General features: G+C 45.0%; 1 protein-coding gene across 1 annotated transcript in view; it reads right to left on the reverse strand.

Annotated features, from left to right (window-relative positions):
• Window positions 1-5,035: 5,035 nt before the first annotated feature.
• Window positions 5,036-19,466, reverse strand: part of CDKL5 (cyclin dependent kinase like 5) — a 65,477-nt gene continuing 51,046 nt past the window's right edge. The window contains exons 14-16 of the mRNA XM_054396767.1: window positions 11,087-11,189; window positions 6,283-6,399; window positions 5,036-5,407 (exon numbers count right to left, since the gene is read on the reverse strand). Coding sequence (XP_054252742.1) covers window positions 5,036-5,407; window positions 6,283-6,399; window positions 11,087-11,189 — 592 coding nt within the window. The remainder of the gene's footprint in view (window positions 5,408-6,282; window positions 6,400-11,086; window positions 11,190-19,466) is intronic.

Raw genomic sequence — 19,466 nt, forward strand, 5'->3', positions numbered from 1 at the left:
GCACAGGTTGCCCAGAGAGGCTGTGGATGCCTCCTCCCTGGAGGTGTTCAAGGCCAGGCTGGATGAGATCTTGAGCAACCTGGGCTGGTGGGAGGTGTCCCTGCCCATGGCAGGGGGATTGGAACGGAATGTTCCAACCTAAACCACTCTATGAATCTATGATTTAAAGGTGATTTAGAACTGGTTAAACAGGGCACACAGCACCTTTTGTGACACTCCTGTTTTGAACAGCAGGCCTGCTGACGTGCCCCACAGCCTGGCTGCATGGTCTATGCTATAACCCCATCAGCAGAGGTATTGAAGTCTGCTAGCTGGAATGGAATCAATCAGTGTGCATTGCCACCCCCCAGTCTGCAGTACCTTACATATGGCTAATCCTTTCCCCCCTCTTTGTGTGATGGGGATTCACATCTTCTCCCAGCTCTCCTCTGCCAATATTTAGGGCATATAGAATTAATTGCAGGCAGAGATTTTTGAGGCCTGTCTTCTTACCAAAGCATTCCAAGGCAACAAAAAAGCCTGCCACAGGAATGAAAAAAAAAAACCACAATCACCTCTAGAGGATGGCTTAGCTAAACAGATGGCAACAGTGCCTTCAGAACTCTCTCATCTGTGTTCCCATTCCTACAAGGGAGGTCTAGAGCACTGAATTGTTAAGAATACAGAGGTTTGTTTCTTTTTTTCTGGGTGAGCACAGGGGTCTACTCAGCTAATAGCTACAGCACCTTCTGAAGAAAAAGGCTGGTGTGCAGCTTTCTATACTAATAAGATTCATCTGTTAAGAGACCTACCTGCAATGACAAGGAATGGCTAAAAACCTATCCCAGGACACTGCTTCTTGAAGAATCACTCCAGCTTTGCTCCCAGAAACAGCTTGGTGTAGCAGAGAGAGAGGTGACAAGCCTAAAGATGATCTGAGGGTGTCTTGGATGTTTAAAAGTTTGAAGCCTGTTTCAATATTGACCTAAAAGAGCAAGTATCTGTAAATAAAAGTGGCATCAGGACCCACCCATTCAGGTGGGTTTGATTTGGTATCAGAAATCAAAGCCTGGTATTAATCCCAAGCCCTGTGAGATGGGGAAATGTTACTGGAAGAAGGGATGGAATCTGGGATCGCTGCGCACCTGCCAAGAACTCTGCCTGGTGCTGGTGACCTCTCAGAGGAGCAACAGATCTTGGACTGCAATAAATGGAACAAAAAGGGTTAAAACAGCTCTGTGGGATTGTTCTCTGTGGTCAGCTCTGTTGGAAAAAAAAAAAAAAAGATGTTGTCCTAGGCTAATACATTTACAGGGCAGTTTAAAAGGAGAGCTCAAACACATACAATTTCAGTTAAGATGAGCTTAAGGTGCTTCTGTTTCAGTTACAAAAGAGCTCAAGAGCTAGAGTAAAAACATACAGACAAGTTTAGGCAGCTTGAGTTCTTCCAAGTGACTATAAATTCATTTCTGAAACTTCAGTTCACATCATTAATAATGCCATAAGGCAAACCAGATTGCCCAAGAAGAAGAAAATGCAGTTTAACTAAGATACTTCTTACTAAGCAAATCTGCAAGAACATGTAGCACAAGACTGACAGAGCAGTGAAGAGGAAAGCTCACACTTGCTTTGTAATTCTCTTCCCCTTTATTGAGCCAGCCTCCTTTGGAAGCCTTGGGAAAATTACATCAGCAATCGTCTAAATATTGGGAAGTGAGACGAGGTTAAAAACCACACAACTGATCCCAGCAACCAGCTGGTTGAGCTGCTGGAATCTCTTTCTAACAGAACAGAGGAAATAACTACACACATTCAACACAACTTAGTAATCAACTGAAATCTACTACGGTTTGTTGGAGTTGAGAAGAAAATTCAGGATGAAATAGAAACATTCTGTAAATATGAGCCCACCAAATACTTCAACATTCCTTGGGTCACAGTTCAGTATTCAACTAAAACCTACTACAGTTTGTTGAAGCTGAGAAGAAAACTTAGGATGAAGTAGAAAAAACTTTCTGTAACTGTGAGCCCACCAAATACTTGAACGATCCTTGGGTCACCCTGGAAGCTTTGCTAACTACTTTAGCAGCTTTATGTACAGTCAGAGATTACTCTGATTTGACTTAGTGGGTACTGAGAGAAACAAACCAAAACCAACCCCCAGACAACCTACTTTGGAAACATTTCTCCTTGCTAGAAATCACAACAGCCACACACAGCCCAGCATCATCATCCCCAGCACGAAGCTCTTACCAGCAAGCAAAATGTCCTGCAGAGGGGAAAGAAAAAAAAAATCCACAAAGTAAAAAAGAGTCTAAGTCTCCCTGTGGAGACATTCAAACCACTCTGCTTAGGGCCCCACTCTGAGGCAGTGCTTTTGTAAGTCAGTGGCAGCAGCCCATACACAGCAGGACTAAGCTAGCTGGGACTAGGTTAATTCATGGAAGTGGTGAGTCCAAAAGAGATTGCTAAAAGATGCTGTTAAACCCTGAGGCTAAGTCCTGGTAAACATCTCACTGCCTTTCCTGGATGCCCACTGAACTTCTCAGCAGCTGAAAATCCCTCTCCTGCCTAATGTATTTCTAGATCTTATATAGATATAGATCATATACAGATACCATCTATCATATCCATCTGTCACATCCACACATTTCTTGCAGGTAGGTAACAAAGAAATGATTCTTATTTTGTAATTTATTAATTTATTTTTAATTTACTAGCCTGGCTTTTTTTTTTAGCCCTGACAGAACCTGCTGTAACATCCTTCCACATTTTCACTTTCTGATAAAAAAACTTTTTGGAGCAAGTGGTGCCAAATTTGCTGCTGTTAGCGCTTTGGTATGGCTCAAGAGGTACTGAAGAGCGTGGCCAAGTTTGCATTGTTATCCCATTTGGAAGTTCAGCTCTTCCTGCCTGGCTGCTTGTGTCAACTCCACCTGTGGCTAATCATCAAATCTACATTCAGGTTAATCTCTTTTTTTTTTGTGTGTGTGTGTGGAAGAAACAACATATTTGCAAGTACAAGTGCCTGATGAGGAGAGTCTCATGCTGCAGAGTGATGAGAGAGTTGAACTCCTGTGTTTCAAAAGGAGATTGTATTGTTCTGACACTACAGCCTTGGCTCTCCTCTTATTGCACAAAGCTCAGGCTCAGGCTGGCATGACTCTTGTCACCTGCTGGCTTCCTTCTGGTTTAGCTGACTGGTAGCAACAGAGGAATCAGGTTGTGTGTTTGCTACACTCAACATTCACCAAGGCCAAGGCAGTTTGAAAGGTGTTGCACAGGAGACTGGAACCCAAGATCTGGTACTCTGCTGAGACTGGTAACTGAACTCTATACAGTTAACTCTATACAGGTAACTGAACTCTATATTCAGACAGTGAGACCTAAGGAGAAATCAAGCTGCCTGGCAGCCTCCTCCTTCAGTATCCCAAAATCAGATTTGTAGCTTTTAAATACATCCTGAAATAGAAGGAAAAAAAAAAAAAAACAAAACCAAAAAAGTGCAAGAGTAGTTTCAATTTCAATACAGTGCTCATCTTATAAGGTAATAGATTGCTAAACAAGATGTAAAATACACATAGGCATAAGAGCTTCTCCCCTGATCTGCAGTGCCATGCTATGCCTAAGGGTCAAAACCTGGCATTTCCCTTGCAATTCATGGTGTGTTTCTTTGGTTTGCACCCCTGCTATGAAGTGGAAGAGCACCTGCTTGACCTTGGAGTCGTGGGGCACTTCATCTGTCAAAGAGATAACACGAGAGAAAGAGGAAACAACAGTTTGGTACCAGGGCTCTGCGCTCTCGATGCAGAAATCCCACCAACATTCCTAGGAAAGCTAAGGACACAGGGGAGAACTCAACACATTTAGGACTACTGTACAGTTCTGCAGTCTCTTTCCATTTAGCGAATCCTTCCCTCAGAAAGCCTGGGATTGAATGTTGCCTTTTCCTTTGTCACCAAGCAACAACACTTCAAACCCAGGGCTCTCATACAGTTACAGTCAGGGTTGCAGCCACATTCAACTGCCTTTTATTAGAAGTATAATACTGCACTCTATGTCACAAATGTATAAAAAAATAGGGCAGAGAGTGTCATAACAATACTTTGTCCATGAAGGATAGTTAAAAAACAGACAGCTGTTTTCCATTTATATATATATATATATTTATTTATATATATTTATATATAGAATAAAATACTTCTGAATGCAATATATAAATGTTACTATTAGGGGGATTTTTTTTTCCTTTTTTGTTTGTTCTTTTTTTTTTTTGTGGTTCTATTTTTTAATTTTTTCCTTTTTTTATTCTTTTTTGTGGTCCTTTTTTGTTGTTCTTTTTTGTTCTTTTTTGTTTTGTTTTCTTTTCTTTTGTTGTTTTTTTTTAATAGAAACTACTGTAGCTGTTGCACTGCTTCACAATGTTTCAAACAGCTCCAAAATAACTTTCCAGTGGAACAGAAAAGATATGGTTCTAACAGTACAAGATATTAGGGTCATCATAAATAATAAATATTACAAATCCTATCAAATATGGAAGTAAAAAAAAAACCAGCAAATTTAAGACATACAGTTGAAACCCTCAAGCAGGGATACACCTTTGTTTGTTTGTTTTTTTAACCTTTGTTTGTTTGTTTTTTTCATCACACAAACCCCACTGTTTTAACTAGGCAGCAAAAAAGAAAAAGGAAGTAAGGGCATAGGTCTAGACGTGAATGTTTTCACCCTTTCAAGTGCCAAGACGTAGCAGAAGTCTCCCAGCTTTCAGAAGGAGAAGTGCACTGAGCTGGAACGTAAGCGAGAGCAATCTTGCTCCCTGCCTGGCACGTTCTGCCTGGCACACAGGGACATTTCTGATGCCTGGTAAATTCCTAACCCCACTTTGCTTTCCTGTCCAATCCCTGACTCTGGCTGCAGCGCCCAAGGGCAGAGCTCCACAGCTCCATATTGCACACCTCTCTAAAGCTGATAAACGCAGGCTTACAACCACCACCACCACCGCCACTGCCCTAGGCTGACCTCCGCCCTGCCTGGCCTGTCCCTGCCCACAGAGCCGTTACAAGGCTGTCTCTTTCAGGTCGTTGAGGTTGGGCATGCGCGGGCGGTTGGTCCGGCTGTAGGGGTGCCCGTTCTGGCCGCCCTTGGGGGGCAGCTGCTCCGAGTAGGGAGGCCCATCGCTGGCGCTCCTGCTCACGTGCCAGCTGGGCTCCAGCTGGCTGGGCATCTGCAGCGCCGGCCTGCTCTTGGGCTGGGGCTCCTGCCTGACATTGCCGCTGGCAGAGCTCTGGCCGATGGGGTGGATTCGCACTTCTGAGAAGGAAGCTTTGGCTGGCTGGCTGGGCAGTGGCTGGAAGCGAGGCTCGGCGGGGACAGGGTGGTTGGAGGAAGAGAGGTGTAAGAGCTTCCGAAGGGATTTTAATGGCTGGCTCTGAAAGACACAGAGAAGAGCACCTGACCTGCTGCTGTGGTAGTTTTAGGCTGCGCCTTTAAAAATGTTTACAGAATCACAGAATTAAGCAGGTTGGAAAAGACCTTCCAGACCATCAGGTCCAACATATCACCCAACACCATCTAATCAGCTAACCCATGGCACTGAGTGCCTCATCCAGTCTTATTTTAAACACCTCCAGGGATGGCAATTCCACCAAAGCTTGCACAGGGTGGTTGTGGATGCTTCCTCTGTGGAGTTGTTCAAAGCCAGGCTGGACGAGGCCTTGAGCAGCTGAGTCTAGTTGAGAGGTGTTGCTGCCCATGGTGGGGAGGTTGGGATAGATGAGCTCTGAGGACTCTTCTAGCCTAAGCCATTTTGGGATTCTATGAACTTTAGAACCTCAGCCACATTTTATGAGGCACAGATACCAGAAATATAAAGTTCCCCAAAATTTTGTGAGCCTCAATCAGGAATTAGAGTCTTCAGTAAACACCTGCACTGCAATGAGGGCTGGCAGAACTCAGCAGTTAGGTATCCTGTTTGCTGGCAGCTGGGTGATAAGATGCTCTAGTCCCACACAGCTTCTTTTAACTGCTGGGCAGGCTGAATGAAAACGGAGGTGTGGGGTTACTGAAATGGGTAGCAAGACCCTGAGGAAGGGGCAGGGGGGATGCTAGGGGCTGGAAGGGACCTCAAAAGGTTATCCAGTCCAACTCCCCTGCCAGAGCAAGAGCACCCAGGGCAGGTCACACAGGAACACATCCAGGTGGGTTTTGAGTATCTCCAGAGAGGGAGACTCCACAACCCCCCTGGGCAAGCCTGCTCCAGTGCTATGTCACCCTCAGAGTGAAAAAATTGATGATGCTACTTACAGGAGGCTGGATTTCTGTCATCTTCTCAGGATGCCAATCCTTCTGCCTGCTGCTCTGGTGATTAGTGTGAATGGCTTTCTGTAATGCCAAGAGATCCTGACCGTCAGTGCTAGGCATCTGCAATAAAACATTCAGTATTGGTCTCCCAATATAGACATGTATTTTCAGAACAGCTGGCAATAATTCCCCCCACCTCCCCCCAATTAATTACAGAGCACAAGTGAAGCCCATTCTTGCAGCAGAATAGCAATGACCTTCCAGGATTGATTGATTGATTGATTAATTTATTTCTTTTCCCCACACAGTAAGAGCAAAGTGGCTGTGGACATCATGCAGATTGGCTGCACCCTCAGGCCTTCAAGCATCAGCATGCTGTTAGTGTGATTGGCTGTAAGAGAGAGCAGTTAAACCAGGCTTCCAAAAAACAGAATTTAAAAGAAAATAAAACCAGCTGAGCCTCATCTTCATATTTTAAAGCATTCCATACTGCAGTTAAGACCATGGAGCAGTTCTATAAATTTGTTCCTGAGTGAAGCAGACCAAAAAAATCTCTCTCTAAACCGATGCCTGCCTGATTTTGCCAACATAAAACCAAGAGCTTTTCCTTTCCCCACCTTTTTCCTCCTTCACAAATACCCCAAATTAAAGGGAAAAAAAATTCCCTTGCAACGGGCTGAAAATTGAACAAAATTTATGGCAGAAGGATAATTTAAAACTTCTGTGTAGAGTTTGACCTCTAAGAAAAAAAACAAAAGGCCAGTTAAAATTTAACCTGTTTTTAATGCAAGCTGTCTTGTGTCAGGAAGAACCAGGACAAATAAAAACACAGCAGCTGTATGAGCTAAGATTCAAGGTTCAGCCAATTCAGTTGTTAAGATTTGGCTTACAGAGGAAGGAGCAGGTTTGCATTAGAAAATATCTTTCCAATATAGAATCATAGAATTGTCAGGGTTGGAAGGCACCTCAAGGATCATCCAGTTCCAACCCCCCTGCCATGGGCAGGGACACCTCACACTAGAGCAGGTTGCTCAGAGCATAGGTTACCTTTTTTCCCCCCTGACTGAAACAAAATGAGACAATTTGGTTTTAAACATCCCCAATTTCACAATCATTTTCTTCCTGTCACCTTAGTCCCAGGGCTCACTCACTCTGGAACTGCTGATGTTCCATTTTCAGCATATCTAATACTGATAAACAATTTTTTTCAGGCACCACAATCTGTTTCACCAGGACTGCCAATTTTCACTTCCATTTATCGAACTGGCCCAAGATGCTTAACTGGCATGAAGAGAAAGGGACCCCATGAAAATCAAACACATGCTGCTGGAGCCAGTAAAACGAGTTTACTGGAGCATTGGAGAGTGCTACTGTACTTCAAAAATGGATACCATGGGCAGAGTGACTACAGGAAGCTTTTTCAAAGAAGAGCTATGCTTTAAATTATTCTTTGAATTAAAAAGAGGGAAGAGGGATTTCTTGATGCTTGGATTCTCCCCGCTGGTTGAGTCTGTCTGCAACATAAGATACACAAACTAAATGCATAGTACTGCAATTCAGTTCAACTGCCCCCTCCCTGGAGGTTCTGCCCCCTCCCTGGTGGTGTTGCCCCATTCCTGGAGGTGTTGCCCCCCTCCCTGGAGGTGTTCAAGGCCAAGTTGGATGAGGCCTTGAGCGACCTGGACTAGTGGGAGGTATCCCTGCATGTGGCAGGGGGTTGGAACTGGATGATCTTCAAGATCCCTTCTAACCTAAAGCATTCAGAACCCCCGTGCTTGGGTAGTTACAGGATTTTTAACATGAATTCACAGAAGACATGATTCATGTAGCTGAAGAGCTAATCTTGCAGCACTGCCAACAGCTTTTAGCACCGGAGTCAAGCTTGGTGCTGAACTGAAGGCAACATTTCTTTGTTTGTGCTGCCAGATCCCAGTATCAGGGATGTCCTCAGTAACAGCTTAAGAAGAACAAAGAAGAGTGTCTGAACCACCACTTGTGCACACAACAGTGGGTGCAGCCTGTCCCTAGATCCTGGCCTGTTCAACAGCTGTAGTGATAAGAGAAATGGAAAGAGGATTTTCAGTCTCTGGATGGGTCCTAAAATCAAGTTGATGTCAGAAAGTTTCTAGCTGAGGATGCAAGAGTTTATTACTGATTTGTTAATCTTCCTTTGAGACATTAGCACTAACTAGCCAATGCCATTCTCCCTAATGCAAAACCTCTTCCTCTCCCCCTCTCTTCCTACTCCATCTTTACCTCTCTTCTTAAGAGTGAAAATTAACAGGAGTAAAGATTATCTATAAATCTGTCCTGTCTTGTTATCAGTAATGGCTTTGGTAGCTATAGATCAAGATATTTGTGGAATTAGCTGGTTTAGGAAGTGCAGGATTTTGGGATGCAACACAATCCAGTCTTTACTTCCTTCACACAGATTAATCACAGAATCATAGAATTGTCAGGGTTGGAAGGGACCTCAAGGCTCAGCCAGTTCCAACCCCCCTGCCATGGGCAGGGACACCTCACACCACAGCAGGTTGCTCACAGCCACATCCAGCCCGGCTGCAAAACCCTCCAGGGATGAGGCTTCCACCACCTCCCTGGGCAACCTCTGCCAGTCTCTCACCACCCTCATGGGGAAGAATTTCTTCCTAACATCCAATCTGAATCTCCCCACTTCTAGTTTTGCTCCATCCCCCCCAGTCCTATCACTCCCTGACACCCTCAAAAGTCCCTCCCCAGCTTTCTTGTAGCCCCCTTCAGATACTGGAAGGCCACAAGAAGGTTCCCTTGGAGCCTTCTCTTCTCCAAACAGAACATCCCCAGCTCTCTCAGTCTGTCTCCATAGCAGAGGAGCTCCAGCCCTCTGCTCATCCTCGTGGCCCTTCTCTGGACATGTTCTGGAAGTAGTTGCTGCACCATCTATCAGCTAGGCTTTTGAAGTGTTTCTTGTCACTATGTCTGAATGGCAGGAATTAGACTACAACTGTGCAAAGCATCACTGGAAGCAATGGCCTTAGGTGTGCTACCTTTTCATGGATATTTTGATACCAAGTAATCCCAGAGTCATAATCAATGGCTTTTGTTCAGTTGTGCAAAGCAAATGATAATTTCAACTGTGTACAACTATCAGGGTATCAGGATTGTACAACTGTGTACAACTTCAGAAGGAGAGGTAATGCTGCTGCTCTAAAACCTGCCCAAGCAGAGAGGCAAGGGTGCATTTCTGAGTATTACTTAACACTCATAGAATCACAGAATTAGTAAGGTTGGAAAAGACCTTTAAGATCATTGAGTCCAACCCTAACCCAACTCCCATGATCACTAATCCAGGTCCTGAGGGGTATCTCAGATACAGCTTCTGGAACACCTCCAAGCATGGAGACTCCACCACCTCCCTGGGCAGCCTGTTCCAACCTCTCACCACTCTCTCAATCAAGAAGTTTTTCCTCATGGCCAACCTAACCCTCCCCTGGCACAACTTCAACTCATTGCCTCTTGGTTACTTGGGAGAAGAGACCAACCCCAGCCTCACTCCAGCCTCCTTTCAGGGAGCTGTAGAGAGCAAGGAGCTCTCCCCTCAATCTTCTCTTCTCCAGACGAAACAACCCCAACTCCCTCAGCTGCTCTTTGTATGATGCCCTCCAAACCCCTTCCCAGTCTCATTGCTCTTCTCTGGACACTCTTCAGACCCTCAATATCTTTCTTGTCCTGTGGCACCCAGAACTGAACCCAGTGCTCAAGCTGTGGCCTCACTAGGGCTGAGTCCAGGGGCACCATCACCTCCCTACTCCTGTTGGCCTCAGTGGTTTTGATCCAGGCCAGGCTGCTGTTGGCCTTCTTGGCCACCTGGGCACACTGCTGGCTCATGTTCAGCCATCCAGCAGCACCCCCAGATCCTTTTCCCCCAGGCTGCTTTCCAGCCACCGTGCCCCAAGCCTGGAGCATTCTCACTCCTCTCCACCAACAGCCAGAGTTGTGCCACCTCAGCTCCGTGGCAGAGGTATTTTGATTTAGTTGCTCCCCTCCACCAGCAGTGTGATTTATGCCATTCTGAGGCCCTCCAAAAGTAAACCTGCAGTTACACTTGTAGAAACTCTGCAATGTGGTGTAAACTTGAAATATTTTACTGTTCCCAAAACTGTCATTTGAGAATGAGGGGAGGTGGTGGTTAGGTTACTTCAGTGCTTAGGAAGATTTGCATTATTAAACTTCATGAAATAGTAACTTACCATTGCTCTCTGATAAAACAAAGTTCTTTCTCCCTCCCAAAAACTACCTCAAAATATCTAATTGTATAAAAGACACCAAAGGCTTCTACTGGATAACAAAAGCCACAATCCATTCCCCCCAACAAAACATTAAACAGTAAGAATGGTTAAGCCACATTATCCTTATGCCAGCAATGGGGTGCTGCAAGAGGCTGTTATCAAGACACTGTCACAAAAAAGACAAGAAAGAATTCTCATTTACAACAGTTTGATCTCCTCCTGAAATATTGAAGCTCTGAGGATACAAAGAATGCATCTGTTATTCTTGGAACAGTATCACCTCAGCCTTGCTGCAACAACAACTTAAACCTTGCCTCAAGGAGTTTAAATGAAAACCAAATATGCACAGGACCAGAAGGTGAAGAAATTATTTGAAAAGGCACACAAATAAGCCCTGAACAGGGAAAGAATTTGCCTTTCATATAGCAAAGAGAGAAAACAGAAGACCAAATAGATAAATAAAGGAAGGGTACTATGCTCATCTAGCAGAATAAAATGGTACAATGCAAAACTGCTAACCACACGTTCTGGGTACTTACAGTTTGAGATTTCTTCTTTTTCTTTTTTATTGCCCTGAAAAAACCTTGCTTTTCTTTCTCCTTGAGCTGCTCTGAGTGACTGCTAAGGTTTTCAGGACTTTTCCTAAACATGAAACAAGGCATTGTAAGAGAGAGTTTATCTTTGTGTGCTGTGTAACATTCCATGGAGCAATGAGGGCTTGATGCCAAAGAATGTGAATTATTGATTAAAGCAAAAAAAAAAAAAATGTTCTTAATGTTTTAGCATTCCTTGGTTCAAGGGTTGCTAGACAGAGACCAGATAAATAGAACTATTAAATGGCATAGAGAGGAACACAGTGTTAGGGGGGGTAGGGAGGTTATCTCAAAGCAGTGAAGAGTTATTTAGGGCAAAGGAAAGCGTGCATGGGTTTGGGGTTTGAGGTTTGTTGTTGTTTTTCTTTTTTTAAGCCAGAATTTAATATTCAAACCAAAATATCACACACAAGGGAAAAAATGAAAAAAAAATCAGATCTGAGAGAACATACAAATGGTGCTGAGGTATAAAAGCACAGGCCCAGTTTCTCCACTGCTTGCTGGAGAGCCAGGAGTCACAAAGTTCGCCAGAGAGAAACCAATTTCAACCGAACTTCCTGACCTTGGCTGACATGGTTCCAAATCTACCATCAGGGAAGCTGGGGATCTATTGTTGTCCATTTCAATTTAAAAACTTCAGTTAGTTTGTTATGCTTGGGTGAGACAGTGCTGGCAAGACAAGATTACCCCCCCAAAATGTGGAAGAGGTGACTTGACTGAAGATCAAATCTCCACCTTTGAACTCATCCACAGGGCTAACTACAGCTGATAAACCACAGGTTACTTGAAATATAACAGCTAGAGGAATAACTTTAAAAGCTGATAAATGACACATTAAGTATAACAACTGATAAATAACTTTAAAGGCTGCTAAATAACATTTCACTTGAAGTGTAACAGCTGATAAATGTCACTTGAAGTACACACAGTAAACCATGCAGGTAGTGCACTTACATGGAGCAAAAAGATGCTTTACATAGGACACTCCAGAAGTAACTGAATGCCCTTCAAAGTACTTTGGAAATGCAGGAAAGTGCCACAAAAATAATTTCAGTGATAGAAACACTCCCCCCCTCCACCCTTCCCAGATGGCTACATTAAATGAGTCAGAGATTTCCATCTCTTCAATGTGTTCAAAAGCACAGCCAAAGCAGCCCCAACGTTTCGTTCCCTTGATTGCAGCACACAAATACTTCTCTGGGAAGACTGAAAAGGCAAAGACATAACAAGAACAAGCAGGTGGATGAAGAAGCCAGAGAAGTCATGTTAGAAACCAAGCATTGATTTTTAACAGTGAGAAGCATTAACCACCTGAACAAACACCTCAGTGAAAAGAGTGGATCTCCCCATCTTTGACACTCCCAGTCGGGACCGCTTCTGGGAGACACAACTCCATCAGGTGTGCTACCAGGGCTGGAGCCCAGAGAACAGCAGCTATTTAATAGCAACTAACATACAGAACATCATACTGGGTGGTTTCCCAGTCCCTCTGCACTCTTCAGTTGTCTGAAAACAAACCCAAAAATGATTCCATTGTCTTGATGTGAAACCTAAAGGGAAGCCGCAGGCCTAAATGCTGTAGATGACACCAGGAGCAGCTGGGAGGTGGCAATGCTTAGCTGGTTGCTGTAGTTACCTCTGGCTTCTAATTCTGGCTTTGAAAGGCTCTGCTGTCAGCTGGGGACTCAGCTGTTACTACATGCCAAGCTGACATTTTTCTCCCAAGCAAACAAGAAACACAAAATTGGGGTAGGAGTCACCGCAGTCATCCTCCTTATTAACAAAAGTACCTTCAGTCTGAGAGGTGGTTTGGTCAATTCCTCCATCTCTACACAAACCCACTCTGAGCTCAAAATGCTGCCTGGTGCTCAATTCTTTACTCTGCTCTGTTGAGACCTTGAATAATGGGTTCAGTTCTGGTGTCCCCAGCATAGGAAGGACACAGAGCAGTCGGAATGAGTCCAGAGGAGGCCACAAAGATCCAGCCTCCAAGGGCTGAAGCAGCTCTGCTGTGAGCACAGGCTGAGGGAGCTGGGGATGTGCAGCCTGCAGAGGAGAAGGCTCCAGGGGCACCTCAGAGCTGCCTGCCAGGACCTGAAGGGATCCTGCAGAAAGGCTGCAGAGAGACTTTGGCTGAGGGTGTCTGGAGACAGGCCAAGGGGGAATGGTTTGAAGCTGAGGCAGAGCAGGGTCAGACTGGATCTTAGGAAGAAGTTCTTCAGTGTGAGGGTGGTGAGACTCTGGCACAGGCTGCCCAGGGAGGCTGTGGCTGCCTCCTGCCTGGCGGTGTGGAAGGCCAGGCTGGATGAGGTCTTGAGCAGCTGAGTCTAGTTGAGAGGTGTCCCTGGGCATGGTAGGGAGGTTGGCAGAGATGAGCTCTGAGGTCCTTTTCAACCATTCTATGATTCTAAGTAAAATGCTTGCAGTGTTCAAACAGTGCAAGAAAATGCAATTGTTAAGAGAATGTGCTTAGAGAAAAGATTTGTAGGCATGGAGGATGGTGGAAATTTTGCCCATTCAGATTTTTGTAGCTTAGATCTGGATCCAGGAAACATACTCAGGTGCAAAACAGCATGGACTGAACATGCAAGTTAAAATGCTGCAGGAAAATTCCCTAGATTTATATAATTATTAAATTTAGAACACATGTTTTAAGTCAGCTGGATTGCTCAGGAGTCCTGCTCCTGTCATGTCCTTCTACTTGGTACCACTGTGTAAGAGCAGCAAGGCAGTCTTGTTTATTCCCTTAAAGCACCAAGGAGAACGGCTGAGACTAAAGACTACTGACAGCTTTACAGATCTGAACCCACAAGACTGACTGAACACAGACAAAACACCCACTGAATTATTTACCAAATGATTGCTCCTTAATTTGTTAGAGAAGCTGGAGGGAAGCATGCTTGTACTCTGAAAGTCAAGGGAATGGGGCTGAGAATCTTCTGAGTCCTTCCCTAAGGGAGCTACACTGCATCCACATCTGCAAGTATCACAGCATCACAGAATGGCTCAGCTTGGAAGGGATCTCAGAGCTCAGCTCCTCCAACCTCCCCTCCATGCCCAGGGACACCTCTCAGCTAGACTCAGCTGCTCAAGGTCTCATCCAGCCTGGCCTTCCACACCTCCAGGGAGGAGGCAGCCACAGCCTCCCTGGGCAGCCTGTGCCAGACTCTCACCAGCCTCACACTCAACAACTTCTTCCTCAGCACCAGTCTAGCCCTGCTCTGCCTCAGCTTCAAACCATTCCCCTGTGGCCTGTCTCTAAACCCCCTCAGCAAAAGTCCCTCTGCAGCCTTCCTGCAGGATCCTTTCAGCTATTGGAAGGCAGCTCTGAGGTCCCCACAGAGATATCTACCCCAAACCATAGCTCCACTGTGAATTACCAACCCAGCAACTAAGTTTTATGTTGAGGAACCAGTGGCAGGTCATAAGGAAGTCACAGAATCACAGAATCAGCCAGGCTGGAAGAGACCTCCAAGATCATCAAGTCCAACCAATCACCCATGTGCTTACTCTACATTGTCCTTGAAATTTTTTCAGTGTCTTCCTACAGCTTTTCTGTTCCAAGTCTGCTCCAAGAGAGGTGAATTCAATATTCAGAACAAAGCTTGGGAAAACTTCTGCCATACTTTCAGAGAGATATTCACTCAAGTGTGATTCTTTTCTTTGGCTCACTGAACCTGCATGAGAAAAGAGCAGATAGGCAGAGAGGAGAGGAATTCTGCACCAGCATTTCCTCTTTCTGATTAGAGTGACCACACAGAAGAGGAAAATAAGTGATCTCTGCTCATTTTGGGTTGCTTGCCTACCCAAACCCCAGTGGCTTCACACTAAGGGGTTGATGTCATTAACTCCTATGACTCATATTGCAGTACAGTTGTCTGCAAAAGCACTGACCTTGCAAAGTGCCTGCATCAAAACACATGCTCATTATGTGCAAAGAGTGAACATATATAGCACTGGAGCAGGAAGCTTTAACACCAGGATTCCGTACCCAGCAAAAAGAAGAGAATCACATTTCCATTGCTGAGAGGAAATGCTGTGGTATTTTAGGCAGCCCCAAAAAATGATTTCCAGACAATGGAGAGTGCAGGGAAAAATTAGGATTTTTCAGAGAAAATCTGTTTGGTATGGTCATTATGTACTGAAATCACAGGCTCACAGGATGTTAGGGCTTGGAAGGGACCTCTGGAGAGCTTTCAGTCCAACCCCCCTGCCAGAGCAGGAGCATAGAATCCAGCACAGGTCACACAGGAACACATCCAGATGGGGCTGGAAAGTCTGCAGAGAAGGAGACTTCACAACCTCTCTGGGCAGCCTGTTCCAGTGCTCTGTGACCCTCACACTGAAGAAGTTCCTCCTCATGTTGAGGTAAAACCTCCTGTGCTGCAGTTTCCATCCATTGCCTGTCTTATTCCAGGGTGCAACTGAGAAGAAGCTGTCCCCTCCCTCCTGACCCCCAGGCTTAGACATTGATCAGATCCCTCTCTGCCTTCTCCTCTCCACACTAACCACCCCCAGGGCTCTCAGCCTCTCCTCACCAGGCAGTCTCCAGACCCTTCAGCATCCTTGGAGCCCTCCCTTGGACTCTCTCCAGCAGATCCCTGTCCCTCTTGAACTGGGGAGCCCAGAACTGGATGCAATATTCCAGGTGAGGTCTCAGCAGGACAGAGTAGAGGGGGAGGAGAACCTCCCTGGCTCTGCTGGCCACACTCCTCTGAATGCCCCCCAGGACCCCCTTGGCCTTCTTGGCCCCCAGGGCACATTGCTGTCCCATGCAGAACCTGTTGCCCACCAGCACTCCCAGGTCCTTCTCCACAGGGCTGCTCTCCAATCTGACAATATTACTGCATGTTGATATTTTGCATGAAGCTTCAGCTCCTGAGAGCAGGAAGTTACACCAACATCTGTTACACAGTGGAGTAGAGAAGAGCCCCAACTCAGAGAGCTCACCCTTAAGCAGAAACCAAAGGCAAAAGGTGCTGTTCTTTCTTCCCTTTGTGTGTCTTTGCTTGCTTACGACATATAAAATAAATCACATGGCTTTTTCTGCTCTGGAAATAGCTTAGGTGTGAACAAAAATTTTGTGATCATCACTAGCATTTACTGCACCTGTCAAAAAAGGTCTCCAACTGCATGCAGGCACAAGGAGGTGCAGCAGCAAACATGCATGGGGCAGGCAAGGTGATGTGTTTAGAATTAGCTAAAAGGAATAAACAGAAGGCACACTGCACTCATGCTGCCACAGACAGATTTGTGTTGCAGGGAGGAGGTTCCTCATGCTTGTTTCAGTTATTCTTCAGCAACCCTGGCTTACAAATCCTCTTTAACTGCCAGTGTATGACTGCCTTTGCTGAACCACTCACAATCCCATCAGTAAGATTTTGGTCTAATAGTTGGAGTTACTAAAATGTCTGAAGTTTTCTTCAGCAGACAAATGAGCAAATTAGCTTTTGGGTTTGCTTACAGCCAAGTCCTTGGCAGCTAGAGAATTACCATCACCAAAGGCAAGGAAATGTCAGAAACCAATGAAGCATCTCCAGTAAATGGTTTGCTTAAGCTAAGAATCCAAACCTTGCAAGCTGAAGCCTGTATCGAAACTTTTTTATCTAAAAGCTTGTCACTAAAAGCTTAGAAGTCAGAAATCAAATGTGAACTTTGCTTGGAGCTGCAACTTTTTATTTTTTTTTTTTTTTTACGTGAAAAAGGTCTGGTAAGACCTGACCTGGAGTACTGCAGCTCTAGAGCCTTCAGCACAGGAAGGACATGGACCTAAGGGAGAAGGTCCAGAGGAGCAGGTCTAGAAGAGGGCCTCGAATCATAGAATGGTTTGGGTTGGAAGGGACCTCCAAAGGTCACCCAGTCCAACCCCCTGCAGTCAGCAGGAACGTCCTCCACCAGATCAGGCTGGTCAAAGCCTTGTCCAGCCTCACCTTGAATATCTCCAGGGCTGGGGTCTCAACTCCCTCCCCAGACAACCTGTTGCAGTGTTGCAGCACCCTCCTGGTGCAGAACTTGTTCCTCACATCCAATCTAAATCTGCCCTTCTCTAATTTCAAACCATTATCCCTCATCCCATCACTGCAGGCCTTTGGAAACAGTCCCTCTCCATCCTTCAAGTACTGGAAGGCATCTTTACAAAATATTGTATTGTTTTAAAGTCCTGAAAATTAATGTCAGGTAGATAATTACAATTCTCTGGCACTTCTGAGAGTAGGATGGTTTGGTTTTGTTTTTTCTTGTCTTGAATAAGAGTTTGTGTTGTGTCTATATTTTTTTAAAAATAAATACTTTATCTATTTCTCCTTTTTTATTATTTTATATGTTATTTATCCCAAGAAGCTATGACAAGTGCTGGAGAAGGTATTAAAAAGCTGTTTGCCATAGAATGTATACACTGATATGGACATGGAAGGTTTAAACAATAAAGCTTTCCAGAAGCCTGCAAATATCACAACCCCTAACACAATGTTAGGGGTTGGAAGGGACCTTCAGAGATCATCCAGTCCAAACACCCTGCCAGAGCAGGAGCACCCAGAGCAGGTCACACAGGAACACAGCCAGGAAGGCTTTGTCTCCAGAGAAGGAGACTCCACAACCTCTCTGGGCAGCCTGTTCTAGGGCTGCAGAAAGGGCTGCCCAGAGAGGCATAATCCTAGAAGGTCTAAAGAACAAAGCCTTCCAGAAGTCCCCCAAATACCTTGCAAACAATCAACGCAAATCCTTCTAATAAGATGTACAATCAAGTACTGTATGTTGGAGTCTACTGCAAGGAGACATTTAGAACTGTAACAATGGTAAAGGTAACTCAGGCCAACGTTTTGGCACGCTGGCAGAACAAGCTTAAGCATCTTGCCTCCTGATTTTGCACAGCTCAGCTCAGGACAAAGCTCATAAAAGTGAAACAGAATAAAACCTCCAATCTTGTACCAAAAAAAAAAAAAAAACAACAAAAACCCACCAGAAAAATAGAAAGAAAAAATGAGCAAGTTCCAGAAAATTCAATTATGGCAAAGAAAAGATTTTCCAGAAGGCCAAAAAAATCTGCCTTTTTTTTTCAAGGGAAGTTGTCTGAACTGAAAGGATCCAGTAATTTAAAACCTGATGACAAAAGTTGAGTTTATAATAACTTTATTTGAAAGAGGCAGGACAGTGGGGACAGAGTGAAGAAATGCACATGAAGACAAAGGGAACACCTGTGACAATCCAGTCCAGCAAACAGTCACAAAATCTTTGACAGGAGAAAAGGCAAACACAGAGCAAATAGTATGAGAGAAGCCATTTCTTGAGTTGGGTTTTTTCTTTTTACAGTAGTGGCAATACATGGCACTCAGAATTCGAGATGAATTGTCATCTACCAGTTACTCATGGTCAGTCAAACATCAAATATTTAAACTTCATCAGGAAAATTGATGTAAGCAGAGTCACATTCCAGCAGAGCTTCCCACATTTCCATCAGCGGTTACACAACTGCTATACAGAACACGGTGTAGAGGAACAGCCACTCTACAGCACTCAGCCACCTCACCAAGCTGCATTTATGGCACAGAACAAGTTTTGGGCCATTTTTTTTTAATGGTGGTTTTTTGTTTTTTGGGTTTGCAACAACATCAGACCATTGTCAGGACAACTTTGCACAGAGTAACACGTAGAGCTGGGCAGGAAACGTTTCAGGAAAACGGAGAGCAGGGAAAAAAGCGAAGAGAACGAAAAATGCATGCCAGAAGAGCAGGGAGCTGAGTGGTGAGGGCCATCCCTCCCCCTTCACACCAAGAGATGCTCCTTCTTGTGAGGGTTCTGCTCTCAAAGGAGCTGTTCCACCTTGTGAAAGTGTTTTAGGACATAAATTGGAGTAAGGACTTCCATATAACTGCCTCCAAGTTAACGAAGGGCCTGATTCACCAGGCTGCATTCAGCATCCCTGTAGTCTTTTCCCTGTTTCATAGGATCATAGAATAGTCAGGGCTGGAAGGGACCTCAAGGCTCAGCCAGTTCCAACCCCCTGCCATGGGCAGGGACACCTCACACCACAGCAGGTTGCTCACAGCCACATCCAGCCTGGCTGCAAAACCCTCCAGGGATGAGGCTTCCACCACCTCCCTGGGCAACCTGTGCCAGTCTCTCACCACCCTCATGGGGAACAACTTCTTCCTAACATCCAATCTCAATCTCCCCACTTCTAGTTTTGCTCCATTCCCCCTAGTCCTATCACTACCTCACACCCTACAAAGTCTCTCACCAACAAGATGAAACAGCTTCAAGAGAATTTACTGAGGGGAACAGAGAATGTGTTCCAGAATAACCTCTAGCTTCTGGTTCAGAGTGTTCA

This window comes from Indicator indicator, chromosome 1 (assembly GCF_027791375.1).
Source record: "Indicator indicator isolate 239-I01 chromosome 1, UM_Iind_1.1, whole genome shotgun sequence".
In the NCBI taxonomy this organism is placed as follows: Eukaryota; Metazoa; Chordata; class Aves; order Piciformes; family Indicatoridae; genus Indicator; species Indicator indicator.